This window comes from Gymnoscopelus microlampas, assembly GCF_963454915.1.
Source record: "Gymnoscopelus microlampas genome assembly, chromosome: 21".
NCBI classification, from domain to species: Eukaryota; Metazoa; Chordata; class Actinopteri; order Myctophiformes; family Myctophidae; genus Gymnoscopelus; species Gymnoscopelus microlampas.
This window is the reverse complement of record NC_139958.1, coordinates 17,067,728-17,087,251: the sequence shown is the minus strand read 5'-3', so window position 1 is coordinate 17,087,251 and position 19,524 is coordinate 17,067,728. Positions and strand designations below refer to the sequence as shown.

Sequence of the window (19,524 nt, the reverse complement as noted above, 5' to 3'; positions counted from 1 at the left end):
TTCTGTGTGGATGTAGTCATGACGCCAACAATGTTCATAAGAAATATAAAAACTGCTGCAAAGAATGACAGGAAACACTAGAACACATACTTCAAAATAAAGGTACACTAGAAATAGAACACGAGTTCGTGACAACACTGTGAGCTTGTAGATAAGAGCTCATCTTCTCTCATCTCGTCTCGTCTCATCTCATCTCATCTCATCTCATCTCATTGTCTCCCCTGTCTATCCATGTCTGTGTTCTTCGTGCAGGTCTGATGTTTCCTTCATCTGGTGACATCCATCTGGCTCCATTCACTGATGAGCAACTCTACATAGAACACTACACAAGAGCTAGCTTCTGGTTGGAGAACACACACACACACGCACACACACACGCACGCCCGCGCACACGCACGCACACAGCAAACTGAGTATAGTGGTTTTGAGTGAGCACAGTGACTAGTGGTGCAGCTCAGGCAGAGTTGTTCGCACGTTGCATTGTGCATGAAATCAGGAGATTAATCACAAATTGGGAGCACAGTTGGAGAAAAGGGTTAAAAAGAGGAAGACTCCCACTAGAAGCGGGAGTGTTGGCAGGTATTTTCACACACACGCACGCATGCACACACACGCACGGACGCACGCACACACACAGACAGACAGACAGACACACACACGGTGCTGGACCCCCCACCCAGGGTCTGCTGTAGGGCTATGACCCCAGTCAGGCGTATATCCTGTCGGGTATAAAACGCTCCACTTCAGACCAGCTCTGACACATACTGTACACACACACACACACACACACACACACACACACACACACACACACACACACACACACACACACACACACACACACACACACACACACACACACACACACACACATCAGGCAGGAGACTCTGTAGATTTGAAGGTTTGAATCAGAGGTGAATCATAAATCCGAAAGTTATATTGTGATTATGGTTGTATAGGGAAAATATTTTACACAACCATCCATTTTCAAAACTAGACATCTAATTTCTGAAGCAAAAATAAATACAAGATTGGTTCCTTAAGTAATGGTATCGCAAAAACAAAAGCCTTTTCTTTTACGTCGAGAACAGGACGCGAGACTCGATATCCATGAGATCTCTACAAGAATGGGCCTAAACTGGCCCAATTCGTACAGTTAGAGATCATTGATCTGATACCGTCGTGTGTGTGTGTGTGTGTGTGTGTGTGTGTGTGTGTGTGTGTGTGTGTGTGTGTGTGTGTGTGTGTGTGTGTGTGTGTGTGTGTGTGTGTGTGTGTGTGTGTGTGAGTGTGTGTGTGTGTGTGTGTGTGTGTGTGTGTGTGTGTCGGGTTGGATATCCACACCAGTATGCGGGGATGACAAGCTCAGTCACCTCTGAGGAATGAAGGCAAACTGTAAACTAATGGTCAAAATCAAACGCAGACTTCTTAAAGACCCTGTTCATTTTATGCCATTTAGTGTAGTTCAATTCCGTTTATTGTGGCTTATTTAGTTGAGTTCTCTTTGGTGCGATTTAGTTGAATTTGGTTCAGTTCGAAAATAAAGCTTTTAGATCTGCCACCGGCTTTACTCGCTTCACCTTAGAATGCAAAGGACTCAGAACAAGTTAGGTTTCTATTCCTTCTGATTCACACTGTTCTGTTAGTATTTGTTCTGTATTTCTTTGGTTTCTGTGAGTCATACATTATAGGTGTGTGTGTTTTTGGTTTGTTTTACTGAAACTATATTGTGCTATTAGTACAGTACATTATAATACAGTACATTCCTTATTCAGTGGATGGTCATATTCAGTCTCTTTCTTTCCAGGCATCAGAGGTGCTTTTATGGGATAAACCTCAGTGGTCTCCACAGCGCTGCAGTGGATGAGTTCTTCAGACAGCCAATAATGGTCAGTACCACTACCACTACCTCTCTCTCTCTCCCTATCTCTCTTATGGTTTATCCATAAAGAGGTCTGTAAACCAGGATAAGGTGAAATAACACTTTACTGATGAACTCAAATGCAATTTACTCAATAGACACAATGAGAAAGTAGACACAGGTGATCATGATTTAAGGTTTACAGAATCACACACATCCAAACGATCGTGTCCAAGTGCAGGACAAAAGTCAAATGTTTAAAATCGGCCTCATTAAAATCGTCATCATGGTGACACAATTTTGGCCTATAACTCTTGACCCTAATGCTGGATTCCTTGGATCATGACGCAGCTCCCCATATAGGCCACACCACCTCCAACTAGATTTTCCACCATTTTGCGTTCATTCAGAAAACACATTTTGCTACCACTCTTACAGATGTTGTTCAAAACTCACATAAACCGGTACACATTATATTTGGAGTCATGGGATGATGATGAACATGTGTCATTCTGAATCTTCATATTACCATCCGGCATCCGATTGGCTATGGGGAGGCTGCAATGATACTTAAGGTCACTTTTCGTTGCAACAACATTAGGTACAAATGATCGTATGAGCCATGTGACAATGACCGTCAAAAACGTTTTTGACATTGCATACTGTTACATACTGTAATTGTGCCTGCAATATTTCTTACAAAAAATGTCATATATCGTAAACTTAACATGTGATCAAACCTCATTATTGATGATTGCATGTTGAGGAGTCTCTCAACATGAGGAGGAGTCTCTCTGTATACTGTAGCGCACTTCAAAAAGTGAATTAACTTCTGCCCGAAGGGGACACAACAAAGTTGCAACTATATTTCCCCTCCGCAGCGTCCTTGTGTCCTGCCCCACAAGTGACACAGCCCTGGGTAGTCCACCCAGCCTGGCGGAGATCTGCACTGCGAGGAGAGCCTGTTTCTAGTTTAATCAGAGCAAATTTCCTCCCTGTTTTTGTTTTTCTTCTTTTTTTTTCTTTTTCATTTCGACTCACTCTATTTTCTTATCAGTTTACTGTGTACTATTTATGTGCTGTGTGACTCCCTTTGTAAACACTGCTTTGGTTCTATACAAACATATTTTTTCGTTACTATTAGGACACGTTTGACATGCAAATTCTGATGTCCAGGTCGGTGAAGTACACCGTCAACTTCCTGGAAGCTAAAGAGGAAGAGCTGCGAAGGTTAGGGTCAGGTGGCAAATTACACCCCAAATAATGGCCAGTCATGTATGTTTACCTTACTGTCATCTGTCTGTGCGTGTGCGTGTGCGTGTGCGTGTGCGTGTGTGGTGCGTGTGCTTGTTTTAGAGTGGAGATTCCCTTTGTGTTCACGTTGTTCCAGTCTGGTCTGGTCCATGGTCTTGCCTTCTGGTTTGATGTGGCCTTTCAGGGATCCAGGTGAAAAACAACACGTTTCTCCTGAGTGAAATTGTCACGTTTTCAGTGTTTTTGGTTTGTTTGCTTCTCGGTTTGTTTTAAATTTTCCTCTCCTTCTTAATTGGCCCCAGTGGCGCCCCCTGGGGGCAGAGGCCCTCACTTTGAAAACCAGTGCTCTAACACAGTGGTTCTCAAAGTGGGGTTCGGGGACCCCCAGGGGTCCTTGAGGGAGTTCCAGGTTGTCCCCAGCTAAATTAGTTAATATATCATCAATTCAGTTTAACCACTTTAAACCTACAGTATACATGAGCTATTTGAAATTAGCTGATCAAAAAGCTCATAATGCTCATGGCACATTGTGAACTTGTAGATTGACTATTTCATTAAATCTTTTAAAAATGTGACAAATGTGGAACACATCTTGTATGGGGGTCCCTGGCACAAAATCAGCAGGCGGCCAAATATACATATCAATTTAGGAGGGGTGTCCTTGACATGAAAAAGTTTGAAAACCACTGCTCTAAGAGACAAACTCATCTCAATCTTTCTCCATCCTTTTCTCCAACAGCTCCACTGTGTGGCTCTCTACCGCCCCCTCAGAACCACTGACTCACTGGTACCAGGTCAGATGTCTGCTGCAGACACCGCTGTTTGCCAAACTGGGTCAAACTTTGTCGGGTACCGTCGTGTTCACCGACAACAAGAGGTAGGAGGAGGGAGAGTTATGGTTTCACGTCTGTTTGGTTATAATGTTCCCCTGTTAAGATGGTTGTAAGCAAACAAACTTTTGTTCTGTGTCATATTATTATTCATATTATTACTATTTTGATGCACACAAAAAAATCATTTTTGAGCTATTGACCAAGTGTAATACGGCAACTCTGTTTTGGAGAAGAGTGCTAGTATTTTTACAGCATTGCTCTGCAGGAGTCTAGAAGAGGGTCTGTGTGTGTGTGCGTGTCCGTGTGCGTCTCTCTCTCTGTGTGTCCGGAGCTAATCTCGTAAATCGCTGGAACAATCAGCAAAAAAAAATCCCCCGCCACATATGTTTTGTACTCTGAAATATTTAACTTAAGTTTTATGATGGAGGTTCAGATCAGGCTGAAACCTTGGCCAAATGTGTCACACAGCATAGATAATAGTCATCTATGACAGACAACTAGATGACATCTAGATGACAAACACTACACTGTCAAAACACCTCAAATTTAAATGTTGGTACCTCGGGCAGAACAAACTCTGGAAAGCTTAACTCAAAATGTCTTTACTTAGAAAATGAACTTCACAGAGGAATAACCATAAACTCAAACAAACTCTCAAACAGCCCCCTAATGATAAACTCTAGCTCAAACAACATAATACTGTTCACAAGCAAAGGTTCTTATATACACATCAAGCCCCATCAACCAAAAGCTCTTCAGCTGGGTTGCCCAGGTGGAAGCAATCTTTCCATCAGGGATGCACAGACAGGGGACGGGGTGAGCAGAACAAGGGGAAAAACACACTGGCCAAAGTCAGGGCACACTGGACAGGGATGGCCACTAGGGCAGGGGCAGAGGCCAGGATCATGGCTAGCCACATGAAGTCCAAGATCCATATAGTCTTAATGGGAATTCTGAGCTATTTCTGTGTGTTTTAACTTTAACATTGTAGAAAGATATCCCATAGGACTGAAGGTAAAAATAACACATTTTATTTGAATGTAGGCCTACTATATAAATCGAAACCATGACATGACCTGTCATGATATATATACATATACCTTATCTGGTATATTAAATCTATAATATTTGAATCTTACCAGTTATATTATATCTGTTGTGTTTAGGTTAACTCACATTGTCCTTTTGCTCCTGAAAACAAGGCGGAGTTATGACATCCACATCACTGCTATGGTCAACGAATCGGGGTTCAGATCTGGAAACACTCTGGACCTGAAAAATCCTTTCTTCAGGTCAGCCCCTACTCACACATGCATGCACGCACGCACGCACACGCGCACACACACACACACACACCCACACACACACACACACACACACACACACACACACACACACACACACACACACACACACACACACACACACGCAAGGCCGGCGTGTGTGCTGGGCAAACCGGGCAAAAAAAGGTTGCTTGAGGTTTTTATTTACAGTATTACCTACAGTACTCTACCTACTGTAACTACCCACCACAGATAGTAGTTTCTACCTACTGTACTGTAGCTATCCAACACAGACAGGAGGCAGGGAAGAAGACAACATAAGAACCAACTAAATGACATGGTTGTTGAAACTGAGTGAGGCAAGGGCGCTCGGGTGGAGCAGTGGTAAGGTCACTCACTGCCCACCACCACGGAGGTGCGTTCGAATCCACCGTGGTACATCCGGCTTTGTCGAGCGTCTACACACACAATTGGTGCGTGTTCAGGGAGGGTCATATCGGTCATTGTTTTTTATGCCAATGGCATAATAATTGGTTTGGGAGAAAAACTGGTAAAAAATAATTGGCTACTCTAGATTAAAACGCCATGAGAGAGAGAGAGAGAGAGTGTGTGTGTGTGTGTGTGTGTGTGTGTGTGTGTGTGTGTGTGTGTGTGTGTGTGTGTGTGTGTGTGTGTGTGTGTGTGTGTGTGTGTGTGTGTGTGTGTGTCCTCTGTGTCTTTTGCTGAATGGAGCTAAGGAGAGATAGACAGAACAACACAGTAGACTACTTTGGTTCAGGAATGTTTGCTTGTCATGGTTGTAAGTAGAACTTTAAACCCCAATAAAAAAAAATCCCTTTGTAGCAATCCACAGAATGAAAGTGACAGTTTGTTTCCATTGAAGTGGACTTTGGTTATTTTGCCCTTGGCGTCACATGGCCCTTTGACCGCGCGCATCCACACACACACACACACACACACACACACACACACACACACACACACACACACACACACACACACACACACACACACACACACACACACACACGTTCATGTGAATGAAATTATCATACAGTAGAAAAACAAAGGAACAATAATAATAATATTTATAATTATTACTATTATTATATGTTGATATATTATGAATGGAATTTTCCTTGACACTTGCTTGTTTCTCTTCTCTCCAAAGGTATATGTGAAGAATCATCAGATTCACGGATCCACAACACTACATGATTGTTGACCTCACCCAAACACACACACACACGCACGCACGCACGCACGCACGCACGCACGCACGCACGCACGCACGCACGCACGCACGCACGCACACACACACACACACACACACACACACACACACACACACATCCTCACTTAAGTCTTATATATTTCTTCATATGACAAATAAAAAAACTAGCTGATCTTCAACCTCACAACGCATGGCATTGCAACACGTGAGCTTGTAGATGGGTTATTTTAGCTATTTTTTAATTTGTAAATCTTTTTTTTAATGTTGAGAAATGTTGGCAAAAATGTTTGAACATTTGAGACTAGAGGGTTAATATGAGTAACATAATTTTTTCGTTGAATTATTAAGCTGTGATATTATCAAACATAAAGATAAAAACATATCAGGCAGTTGACCTTTCCCAAAATGGGGGGGGGGGGGTTATTATCAAAAGCAGAGCCATGGAACCCCCTGTTCAGGTTACATGTCAAGTTCTACATGGACAGGTTCCGTCAGTGATGTCAGGGTGCCATATTTACCAGTTACAATACAAATTAATTATTATGCTTTAATATTCGGTTGGATTTATCTCTCTTTCTTTTTCTTTTTCTTTTTGTTTCTTTTAAATACAATTCTCAACACTTAATTTGGCACTTTTTATGGCTACAGTGAAATTGGCTACAGAAATGGCTACAGTGATTACTGTAAAAAAATATATATATATAAATACTACAATATGTGTGATAATACACATGGGGAAAGACGTCTCACAAACATGCAATACACTTATAATGTACACAACACGTACAAGTGACTGTTAGAATGCCCGACTTGCGGTTGGAGTTAGTACAGAGGCCTTGATAGAGTGCAACCAAAAAGGTGTATTTATTCTGATTGTTCACCAACAATACAAAAAATACATGAACACATAGGAAGCTCTCCACCCAAATGCCATGGTGGTGTCCAGCTCTCATCCTACCACCAACTGAGTGTGTTTGTGGCTGGCAGCTTTTTATACTCAGGTGGAGACAATTAGTTTGGACTCAACCATGTCAAGGGGTAGATTACCGGATAATACACATACATATATACAGATAACATGAACTCTCATAACATCTATTAAAACTTCATGAATGATACACCAATAATGATTCTCATACATATATATACAACATTTACACAATATTTACACATTTACACAATATCCTTAGCAACTCCAAATAAATACACATTACAACCCCCCCTTTAAAATACTATAAAGTGCCAACATCAGTAACAGAGGACCTCTCTGTTACAGTGACAATCCACATTTATTGCTGAGTATGTGAAACATGTGATGTAAAACCATAATTGCAGGTTGACCTTTATTTTTCATGCCTTTTTTAAAATTGTTTTATTTCTCAATGTTATTATTTCTATTGTTTATTCCTCATTAAATGCATTTTAATGTATTTTTATTCCATATGTAAAGCACTTTCACAAGTTCAAAATGTATACAAATCTTTTGAAAATAGCAGATCGCGATACTGAAGAAAGTAAAAATACCTCAAAATTGTACTTAAGTACAGTACTTGAGTAAATGTACTTTACTTTACACCACTGATTGGTAGCCTGGCATTGGCAGTGGGGTCACAAGTTCCTCGTGGAGGAACTTGTGAGTGAATCCCATGTGATCAGTCTGCTAATGCCAGGCTCATTTTGGGCCACGGACAGAGAAGAGTGGAGGCTGTGAAGGGTTAACAACAGCTACAAGGAGGAGTTTCTCTGTTAGGCAGAGCTAGTGAAATGAAAGTAAAATGGTGAAAGCATTAGCCTGACACTCAGCCAGGCTATGAAAGTATTGTTTGGTGGCAGCATACGCTTACTACAAAACCTTCTTTCAACACGACTTTTGCAGAAACTTCTGAGAACTTAAAGACAGGTGAGTACTGCAGATAATGATGTATTATTCATTTACAGAGAATAAAAGTTACAAATGTATCCAGACATGATTTCTCCTTACTTCATTATTCATATTCAATTCACCAGTCTGGTCTTTGGTAAATATGACCAGTTTCATAGTACAGTAGATCTATATCTTTGTCAACATTATAGTAATCCCGATCAATTTCATAACTATTAAGCTGTGAGAAGTATCATTCAAAAATTACATTTCTTTCACTTTTATTCTCAGTGTGTAGGAATGGCATCTGCCAGCGGTGTCCTGTCTGAAGAGCAGTTACTGTGTTCTATCTGTCTGGATGTGTTCAGTGATCCAATCAGCACTCCCTGTGGACACAACTACTGCAACACCTGCATCACACATTACTGGGACACTAAGGATGTGTGTCACTGTCCTCTATGTAACAAAACCTTCAATAAGAGACCAGAATTCTCTGTTAATAAAGTGCTCTCTGAGATGGCTGACCAGTTCAGGAAGCCAAAGCAGCTGAAAACTTCCAGTGCAAACCAAGAACATGCTAAACCAGATGAAGTCTCCTGTGACTTCTGTACTGAGACCAAGCTCAAGGCCCTGAAGTCCTGCCTGGTGTGTATGATCTCGTACTGTCAGACTCACTTGGAGCCTCATCACAGAGTCACAGTGTTAAAACGACACAAACTAATCAACCCTGTAAAGAACCTGGAAGACATTATGTGTAAGAAACATGACAGACCTCTGGAGCTGTTTTGTACAACTGACCAATTGTGTGTTTGTCAGTTCTGCACAGAGGTAGACCACAAGTTACATCAAACTGTATCTCTGAAGCAGGCATATGAAGGAAAGAAGTTTGAGCTGGGAAAGACAGAGGCTGAAGTTCAACAGATGATCCAGGAGAGACAACTGAAGATTGAGGAAGTTAAACACTCAGTGGAGTTCAGCAAGAAAGATGCAGACAGGGAGATAGCAGGCAGTATGCAGCTCTTCACTGCTCTGATCAGCTGTATTGAGAGAAGCCAGGCTGAGCTCTTTGATGTGATTGAAGAGAAGCAGAAAACAACAGAGAAAGAGGCTGAAGGTGTCATTAAAGACCTTCAACAGGAAATCACTGAGTTAAAGAAGAGAAGATCTGAGCTGAAGGAGCTCTCACACACTGAAGACCACCTCCACCTCCTCCAAAACTTCACATCCATCAACACAGAGTGGAGACCCACCAAGGACTGGACAAAGGTCAATGTCCATCCGTCTTCATATGTGGGGACTGTGAGGACAGCTGTGGCTCAGCTGGAGAAGACACTCAGTCAAGAGATGGAAAAGAAGCTGCATGATGCAGAGCTGAGGAGCATCCAGCAATATGCAGTGGATGTAACTCTTGACCCCGACACAGCATATTACCATCTCATCCTGTCTGATGATGGAAAACAAGTACATTTTGGGAATGTATTTAAGAATCTCCCAAACAATACAGCAAGATTCTCTAGATGTGCCAATGTCGTAGGAAAGCAAAGCTTCTCCTCAGGAAAGTTTTACTATGAGGTCCAGGTTAAAGGGAAGACTGACTGGGATTTAGGAGTGGTCAGAGAGTCCATCAACAGGAAGGGACAAATCACACTGAGCCCCATTAATGGTTTCTGGACCATATGGTTTAGGAATGGAAATGAGTACAAGGCTCTTGCTGACCCTCGTGTCCTCCTCCCTGTAAAAGAGAAGGTCCAGAAAGTAGGAGTGTTTGTGGATTATGAGGAGGGTCAGGTCTCCTTTTATGATGTGGAGGCCAGAGTACATATCTATTCTTTCACTGGCTGCACCTTCACTGAGAAACTCTATCCATTCTTCAGTACATCAAACGATAGTGCTCCTCTGATAATCTCTCCTGTCAATCACACAGATTAGACTAATCTTCAGCTTTTCATTTAAGAAACACATGTATATGGAAGGGCTTATTTACAGGTTTATTTTCAGTCAAGCTATTGAACTGTTGGTCCTAACAGTCTATTGAAACACAATAACTTATCTTTACATGTCTGAAGTTAGGGTCAGTTAAACTATCTACATTTCTTTCTTTGTACAAGTACTTGATTGTATATTTTATTTTATGGCTTTCAGGTTTAACTTAACTCTCGTCTCGTACTTTAATATTACTAAAGAACAGTTCATTTCAAATAGAAAAGAAATCCTGCATTGATTATGCTATGTAATTATCTCCACCAGGCCGGCTGGTTTTGAAAATCAAGCATATGACCTCTGTGTCTCCAGTCCATCCAGTCTCTCAGTTACTCAGTTACAGATGCCACACACTTTATGGCTATGTCACTCTCTCCTCTACATAGTAGCTTTCAAATGTACTAATTTAAGAGCAAAAAGTGCTTGGTTGCCAGGACTACATGCAGGAAGACAAGGGGCGGATCCTAGATCTATGGGCCCCTGGGTCTGAGACTGCCTCAGGGCCCCAATGTGAACCCCAACAAATTAATTAATTTGGAAGGAATGACCCTGGCAACCTATCAATAGTCCATTTGACAAGACAAAAAAGAAAGGAACTGATATTTCGACCATTCAACCATGAAAACTGGATGGAGTAGTATTTTCAGTATTTTAACAGTCCAATAAATCATGTTTGCATTATATAGTTTGATGTACTTGACACTTTTTCATAATTTATCCTGCCTTTATTTTTCATATTAAACTATTGACTTATTCTGTTAGCATTGTTTTAATTAGCAGTGTATATTGAAATAAAAGTAAAAGTGCTGGTGATTTATCTCAGGCCTAAAAAGGTTGCCCAACCCTGTTCTAGACTAGAGTATACAGGTCTAGGGGCCGTGGGCAACCAGAAAGGACAGCAAAAGTAAATGTTTTGCCATTTTGTGAGCAGAAGCATTTCTTTATTCTTTTGGGACCCTGTGCATATGTGCATAAAATTTAACAGGGCCTGACCATCTTGAATGAGCCTTCGGGGGGCCCTTATTGCTCTGGGCTTTTAGCTGTTCATGAAATATATCTCTATAATGTGGGATCTTTTTGGTTCAGCTTCTAAAATAGGGTCAGTTGGCCAAATTTTCTAGAGGACCCACCTGACCTTTATATACATATTGTGTTGTATGGTCTTAAGTCTTATCTCAAAATGCATGTTTTGAGAGAAACCTTTCAAACATGTCAATATGTGAATGTGAAATTTGAAAGTTCAAATCCTTTTCACTGAATCTGTGATGTACTGGATCAGTAGGATTAAAGTTTGATGTTCTCAAGGTTGAGTTCAAACCCCTACCTAACTCGTACGAAGTTTTCTTTTTTAAGCGTCATTGTACCGTTTTTGTGTGTCTTTCATCCGCTGTATAAAATGACCGTGTTGGGGCAAGAGACAACTTTTATAAACTACCATTATAACAATAAATATAGCTGTTGATATACAAGCTCATAGCGCGGCATGAAGTGACGCTCTATTATTTTTGAAATATTTGGAAAAACTTTGCTTTGAATATATATATATATCTATTTTAAGCAAACAGTTTTTACTCAAATCTTTGCTTCTCGGGATCCCTGGAACAAAACATTTTGAGATGGGGGGACCAAATATATATTATTTGACATGAAAAACTTTTGCGCACCACTGATATAGCATTGATTGATTGAATACTTTATTAACAGTTTGCAAAGACAAGCACAGGGAAGTACAGTTCAATACTGTCTGTTAAGAGGATGTTAAACCCAAGAAAGCACTATGGCTTGTTTCCATTGGGGTCCTTTGTAGGCTACTCAATTAATCGAAACATATGTTTTTTAGAAAACTGTTTTCAGAAGACTGTAGAAGCAGCCTCAGGTCTTAATGGGTGTTAGTTAAGACCTACCTTCCTACATGTTGTTGTCACGTGGAAACCTTGTATCAAAACCATAACTTTTCAGGAAATTGGAAAATAGAACCTGTGGTCCTGTGGTTATTATTTACTCACAAGCTCTTGTTGATACTTTTAATTGATTAAACATTTATAAAGCCCACAGACACACTTAACCACTTTCAATCTGGCATATACATTTTTGGACATGCTGTTAAAGGAGAACATTTTCAAAGATCTTGTAGAGTGCCTGTTGTACTACTTTTATTCGACACTATCATACAACAATATATAAAATAGGGCATTCATTTATGAAGAAAAAAATAAAGAAAAGAAGGTTTCTGCCCGACAGTGACATTAGGGGGAGGCGGGGACATAGATTGGTGAAGCAATCGGAGGACGCGGCTGCTCCGGGCGCCTGGATTTGGATCCGCCCTTCGAGACCATGGATTGCTCTCGTTCTCTCAGTCTACTTTGGCGTTGACAGAGACGAGCTTGTTCATTGATCAGGAAACATCGCAAATGTGTCGGATGGATTTTCCTTTTCCTTTGTGGCACCAAATTATGCCTTAAATGTAACTAAGTTACGCCATTATTTTAGAAAAGGTAACTAAGTTACCGAGTACTCTAATTGCAAAACTAACGAGTTAGGTTACTCGTTACCCAATAAAGTATTCTGTTACAAACAGAGTTAATTTTAACGCTATACCCCCTGGTCCTGATCATTACTGTTTGTACCGTACCCATCAGCAACACAAACATTTCCGTATGTGACTTCAATCTGATCAGATAAAAGTTAACCACTTGAACTAGAGGTGTAACGATATAGTAACTGCATCGAAAAATCGATTTTAATTTTCAACAATCTACTATATCGATATGCAAACAGCAAAATATCGTATCGTTTGACTTTGTATCGTGTCGAATCGTTTTGCAATGCAAATAATCGTATCGAATCGTTTTGCTATGCAAATCATCAATTTTATCGATACTAAGTTCTTGTGCGTTGTATTTAGCAATTCTAAGAAGAAAAAAGAGAAAGAGGGGTCCCCCCCATTGCCAATTATTTATTAATAATTATATAGCCTAAATAAGGCTATTTCACAAATACAACTAACTAGGATATTGTGCAAAATACAAGAGCCAAATTGAAAACAAAACTTTTAGACTAGTGGTCCCGGACCCCCTGTTGAAGACCCCTGCTCTATGGTCTAGCCCAGGCTTGTCAAACTCATTTTGGGGTCTGGGCCGCATTGGTCAAAAAGTGACTTGATGTGGGCAAGCAGACACGCATGGATTTTTCATTGTAGTTTGGTTTTAGTTAGTTTTGACAATTATTTTTCTAATTCAGTTAGTTTTAGTTAGTTTTGACATTATTTCTTTTCTAATTCAGTTAGTTTTAGTTAGTTTTTAGGGCGGGTTTGCTAGTTTTTATATTTCTATTTCTATTTTATATTTCTATTTATGTTTCTATTTTTGTGAGAACGCTTAGTTTTAGTTTAGTTTTTATTAGCTTTAGTGTTCGTTTTTTTCATACATTGGGTTATTTGTCAGGTGCAGGATTCAAAAAGGTCAGAGTAAGTATTGTTTAACTCAACAAAAGAGGTACTTGGTATCAGTGGTGGAAAAAGTACTCACATTTGTTACTTAAGTAGCCTAAAAGTATCAATACTGCAATGTAGAAATACTCTGTTACAAGTAAAAGTCCTGAATTCAAAATTTACTTGAGTAAAAATACAAAAGTATTGATATCAAAATGCACTAAGTACAAAAGTAAAAGTACTCATTATGCAGAATGCCATTTCACATGTTTTGTGAGCTTGTAGGTGGGCATTAGGCATTATACTGTAGGTGCATTAAGCTACTATAAATGTAAGTCAATTGTCTATATGGAGCCAGTTATGTTACCTGGTGTGCATCTAGCGCCCTCTGCTGGACTCTCTGTGCCATGTGATTTGCAGCCTCCACTGTGTGAGCAAATTAACAACCAGACATAAATAATTACATAAGACAAGACAGGTTTTACTCCCAGTCAAAATATCTTTACAAGAGCCAAGTTTGGGTGAATCACATTCCTTCCATGCTACAAAGCAATTCAATGCCAGAGAACTCTAAAATGGCTAAAGGGCAATAAGTAAAACATTTTTTTAAACAGCATATTATTCAATGCCTTATTCGATCAATATATCAATGTCATTGAATGATGTCATTGCATTTCTCTCTCTCTCTCTTTTTCCTCAGTCTTAAACTGACTTGTTGGTATAATGGAATAGTAGTTATTCCAAAGAACTACACCTACATCTGACATTGTTTTAACTGTCTAAGTAGACAAACAAGACAAGCCCCTAGTGCAGGGGTCTTCAACGTTTTCAGGCCAAGGACCCCCTAGCTGAGAGAGAGATGAAGCAGGGAGCCCCTACTCTATATTGTATAAAATTGTGTTTCAGATTAACGTTTTTTTTTTAACATAGTCTGCTCTTTTTTCCCTCTACACCTATAGCCTCTTTGCCAAAAATAGCCGATCTGCAAGCTCTCAACGCCTCGCAGCGCGAGGCGTTGAGAGCTTGTAGATCTGCTATTTTCGGCTAATGTTCCCCTCAGAAAAGGGATTCTAGGGTTCAAGTGGTTAATGTAAAAAAACTAAATCCTATCACACAAAGATTTGGCGGACCCCCTATAGTAGCTCTTTTAAGCGCTTTGGAGAAAGGCACTATATAAATCTTAATCTATATAATCTATATCTATGATAGAAGTTAATAGCTCACACCACTGTTATTTTTTCCCCTTCATTACAGGAAACAGCGTTTCTTCTTTCTGTTCTTAAAAAAATAAAAATAAATATTTGATTTGTTTCTTTATGCTTTCCTCTTTATGTACTTGTTTATTACTTATTTTTTTATGATCTTCCTTTTTTGTGTAAAGCACTTTGAGCTGCATTCCATGTATGAAAGGTACTATATAAATTAAGATCATTATCATTATCATTACGAACACAGATTAGAGTAGCTTTCATCAGATACACTGTGGCTTCCCAAGGATGTGTGTTACAGTGAAAACCTATTTATCATCTCAATAACAGAGCATGTGTCAGTGTTGTGGGTGTTCTCCATCTCCGACAGTGCATCTGTGACTTGCTCAACGTGGTTTACCTCAAACTCCCACACAAAGTAGCGAATCTCTCCTTGGGTGATGGGCCTGTGGTCCAGGAGTCTTGACTGAACTGTCTCCTACATTTATGGGATCAATGACGGTGAAAACAAGAAGATTAAAGGAAAGACCACGACCGTTGAGGTAATAACTTGTGGGCACTAAATTGTTTGATTATCATAGTGGACTGTCTTGACATTGCCTGCCATCCCCATTTTGGCCATCGACATTGTGAGAAGCTGTGAACTTGTAGTTGGGCTTTTTGAAACAGGGCTTAGACGTGTCTTTATCCAAACAGTCAAGAAGCCAAATGCACTTTCTCACACACACACGCACACGCGCACGCGCGCGCACGCACGCACACACACACACACACACACACACACACACACACACACACACACACACACACACACACACACACACACACACACACACACACACACACACACACACACACACACACACACACACACACACACACACACACACACACGTATCAATTTTTAGTGGTGTTTCGTTGCCTTCAATCAACCTTGCAAATCATTAAAAAGGCACTGATGCACAACTGAGGTTGACAATATAACTTATGCTATTGGGGGTGGTTGTTTTTGGTTTGGTATTCTAGAGATCTCTCCAGTATAAAGTATGGATCTGTATTTGAGTTGCATTTCAGGTAACTCAAGACATTTAACTGGTCAAACTGAAAATGAGAAATTAAATGATATGAGTCAGAACGTTGTGTTACACCTTGAGTAAGGAGTTTTCCCTGAGCCTTTGAGCTGGAGTTCCCATATTTCTCCCTTCCTAGAGAAATGGAACGTTTAAAACAGAAATATGAGTGAGTCAAGACTTTTGCAAATATTAAGCTGTATAACTCAAAAACCTGCTTGCCTGTTAGTGTGCTGACCAAGGAGATGTGCCCGACCATCTCCCAGCTGCCCAGACCAATAGCCAAACTACTAGTGTAACAGAGAGATACAAGTTCTTTAAATAAGTTGAAGTAGCAATTCCAATAAATTGATGCAACATCAATACTAGCCCTAGAATGGCTGTGACATCGCATACATTTCATGTATTCCAAATACACAGCCATAGATCACCCCTAGGCCCGCCCAGGTAGCAGACTCTTCGTGGTGGCATTTAAACTCGACAGGTGCTTTGCGAAAGGTGCGGGGTAATTAATCGTCACCTGTCAATTCTGTGCCCCATACGTGTGTGCTCCCCATAGACGTTTTCATATGTTCAGTCCAGCAATCATTTTGGGCCCTGCTGCGGGCAGAGAATGTTGTCTGTGTGAAGCTTGTGGAAAAGTGAAGATATTTCACTAATCACACGTTTTCCTTCAGAACTTTCAAATGGATATGAATTAAAGTACTAGAGGACAATATCTGACTCCAAATAAGTCACAGAAAGGAATTATTGGGTGAGTACACACGGGGCGCCACAACGTTTTATGCCGCCACAATGAGTCTGCTACCCGCGAGGGCATGGGGGTGATCTATGGCTGTGTATCTATCACAATCACAATATCACAGCCATTCTAGGCCAGGGCAACATCAATACCTAAACACAGTGTACCTGATGGCCCCCATATATCTGTGTGCAAGTGGGTCTGATCCACGCAGCAGTCCGCCACCACTGGCGTAATGCAGAAAATCATCAGACTGTGTTGAAGACACCTCCAAATCTAAGATGTTCTCAATGACATCCTATGGAGACACAAGGAGCCATCTGACAGTGAGCTCGGACAGCACAGATAATTCTCATTCTACTGCTCTACCACCAAAAGGTGGACTGCCCTGACACCATCCATTAAAGGATGTGTAACACTGGTTTCTTTCAAAATTGTCCTGAAAAAACATCTATCAGGAGACCACAAGGGGAGGTAAATCGAAAGGAGGTGTCATTCACTGCCACCGTTTTTCCTTTTTGTAGTGTAGTGTAGTGTTTTGTACTGTATTTGTTGATGACATGTATTGTCATTGTCACAGTATTATTGTGTTAATTTGTTATGCTACAGTATGTTGATGAATTGACTACATAGGACCACAATGGAAACAAGTCAGTCCCCAGGACTTTTTTGTGTTCTTTTAGCCTTAATGTCTTACTGTACCACTAACTGTTTACATTTCTAATAAAGTATTCAATCAAATCAATCAATCAATCAATCAATCAAAGCTTTGACAGCACCGTTGCTTAAACCTGCTTATAATATCACAGGCAGGCTGTGGTTAAAATGCTCTTTACACCCGTGATGTACCAAAGAAATATGTATTAATATACTTTAGCTTTTTTATGTTACTTCACAACATTATTACATAAAGGTTGCCTTATAGTCACAACATGTGACAATGTTATAAACTTCACCTTAGAAACTGCTGCCAGTCTCAGCGGGCCTTTCAGAGAGGTTGGAATGGATCTGGAGAAAATGCAGTTTTTCACAGAGCGGACAAAGTTACCGGGAACCTCATCAAGACGGAAGGCTTCTGCAGAGGAATGAAAGTAGACAACCGTATTATACACCACACTTTGTATATCAGAATGGTAACAGGAAAAGTGGGCACCTCGATGTAAAATTGTCTACTTGGTCGAAAATGGAGAGAGAGAGAGAGAGAGAGAGAGAGAGAGAGAGAGAGAGAGAGAGAGAGAGAGAGAGAGAGAGAGAGAGAAATTTGGAAAAGGGTCTTAAGCAATGTAAGCTATAAATTATTAGAGAACATGAATGAACATTTGACCATTAAGGTCTAATATTTCTACAATTGCTAAATTGCTACAAAACCTGTATTTCCAATCATTTTGGGCATAAACAAGAAGTTGAAGGGTACAGTTAAGTGTGATTGTGATGTACCGTGCATGTTCAAATATGTACACTTTACTTATTTTTTTACATTTTGGACAAAATAGCAAATTTGAGGTGCCCACTTCATTAGTGCCTACTCTTTCTTAGTGCACACTCTTCTTATATCTATCAAAATAACATTACTGTGCTCTAAATATTGTATTTTTTTTAACTGTAAACCAGAGGTCTTCAACAGGGGGTCCGGGACCCCTAGGGGGTCCTCAGAGTTACTACAGGTCCGCCAAATCTTTGTGTGATTTTTACATTAACCACTTCAACCAAGCATCCCTATTCTGAGGAGAACTTTAGCCAAAAATAGCAGATCTACAAGCTTGTAGATCTGCTATTTTTGGCAAAGTGGTTTAGGGGGGAAAAGAGCAGGCTAAGTACAGAGTGAAAGGTCGGGTTTACTAAGTATTGTTTAAGTGCATGGTTAAATGTCTGGAAATACACATCAACATGAATCCAACATGATAGTGCTGTGAAACAAGTCTATGAAGCTGCCTATGAAGTATGAAATCCCTGCTTTATCTCGCTCTCAGCCAAGGGGTCCTTGGCCTGAAAACGTTGAAGACCCCTGCTGTAAACCCATAACATTGAAACATATTTTACCTATGAGCTTCTTCACTTCAAAGTCATGTATGTGTGTGTCTGAACTCCTGTTCACATAGAGTGGAGATGTCTGTCTGTCTGTCTGTCTGTCTGTCTGTCTGTCTGTCTGGATGATCAAAGCTGTCACCATCATAGCTGAGACAACCAGGGTTCTTCACACTTTGACAGAACTTCTCCTCCTCAAAGCAAACAGCAGGCTTCACCATGTTAATGCTGGTCAGTACAGCTCCCATGACACAGATTACACCAAACAGTAATTCAAATCGTATATAGCTTGAGAACCTGCAGGTGGAAAGACTGGTGATGCGAGGTTAGTGATGATGTAATAAATAATCACTTATCAAAGTGATTTGAACTCTGAGCTCTGAGATGTCAATATTTACTACTGCTTCCGGGTGTGACACAGCGTGCGTTGCCATGTTTTGTGAGAGAAACAAGCAACCAGGTTTATGAGAACAAGCCCATTTCCAAAAAAATCTTGGAAGACATTTTTAAAAATTAGGAATATTTTAGAAACCAGTACTTTTACTTCTACTCCACTACATCTCGTATACAAATATTGTACTTTTACTCCACTACATTTATTTGAAAACTTTAGTTACTATATAAACTATGATATAATGAAACATACATGAACCACTTTAGCCCTATTTTATACCTAGGCTATTTTCAAATATTTAGTACTTTTACTTTTGGTACTTTAAGTACATTTTGATGCCAATACTTTT

At 40.2% G+C, this 19,524-nt stretch overlaps 2 protein-coding genes and 2 long non-coding RNA genes across 5 annotated transcripts in view; 3 read left to right on the top strand and 1 right to left on the bottom strand.

The window, feature by feature from the left end:
• Positions 1 to 2,378, bottom strand: part of LOC311038063 — a 332,539-nt gene extending 330,161 nt beyond the window's left edge. Inside the window, exon 1 of the long non-coding RNA XR_014600007.1 lies at positions 2,364 to 2,378. This is a non-coding gene — a long non-coding RNA (uncharacterized lncRNA). The remainder of the gene's footprint in view (positions 1 to 2,363) is intronic.
• LOC311038060 (histone-arginine methyltransferase CARM1-like) overlaps positions 1 to 6,558 on the top strand; it is a 15,530-nt gene extending 8,972 nt beyond the window's left edge. The window contains exons 8-14 of the mRNA XM_084047368.1: positions 253 to 343; positions 1,808 to 1,889; positions 3,006 to 3,091; positions 3,218 to 3,307; positions 3,855 to 3,992; positions 5,151 to 5,240; positions 6,403 to 6,558. Coding sequence (XP_083903494.1) covers positions 253 to 343; positions 1,808 to 1,889; positions 3,006 to 3,091; positions 3,218 to 3,307; positions 3,855 to 3,992; positions 5,151 to 5,240; positions 6,403 to 6,412 — 587 coding nt within the window. The 3' untranslated portion in view covers positions 6,413 to 6,558. The remainder of the gene's footprint in view (positions 1 to 252; positions 344 to 1,807; positions 1,890 to 3,005; positions 3,092 to 3,217; positions 3,308 to 3,854; positions 3,993 to 5,150; positions 5,241 to 6,402) is intronic.
• A 621-nt stretch (positions 6,559 to 7,179) lies between these two features.
• Positions 7,180 to 7,901, top strand: LOC311038064. Its single transcript, XR_014600008.1, has 2 exons — positions 7,180 to 7,280; positions 7,766 to 7,901. It is a non-coding gene; the product is annotated as an uncharacterized lncRNA (long non-coding RNA).
• A 345-nt stretch (positions 7,902 to 8,246) lies between these two features.
• LOC311036976 (zinc finger protein RFP-like) lies at positions 8,247 to 11,629 on the top strand. 2 transcript variants are annotated; one of them, XM_084045986.1, is made up of 2 exons: positions 8,247 to 8,365; positions 8,625 to 11,629. In XM_084045986.1, exon 2 carries the CDS (start codon positions 8,627 to 8,629, stop codon positions 10,253 to 10,255), a length of 1,629 nt encoding a protein of 542 aa, XP_083902112.1. In that variant the 5' UTR covers positions 8,247 to 8,365; positions 8,625 to 8,626; the 3' UTR covers positions 10,256 to 11,629. The 2 variants fall into 2 exon arrangements, with proteins under 2 accessions (XP_083902112.1, XP_083902111.1); XM_084045985.1 differs by having other exon boundaries at positions 8,262 to 8,365; positions 8,618 to 11,629.
• Positions 11,630 to 19,524: the final 7,895 nt, after the last annotated feature.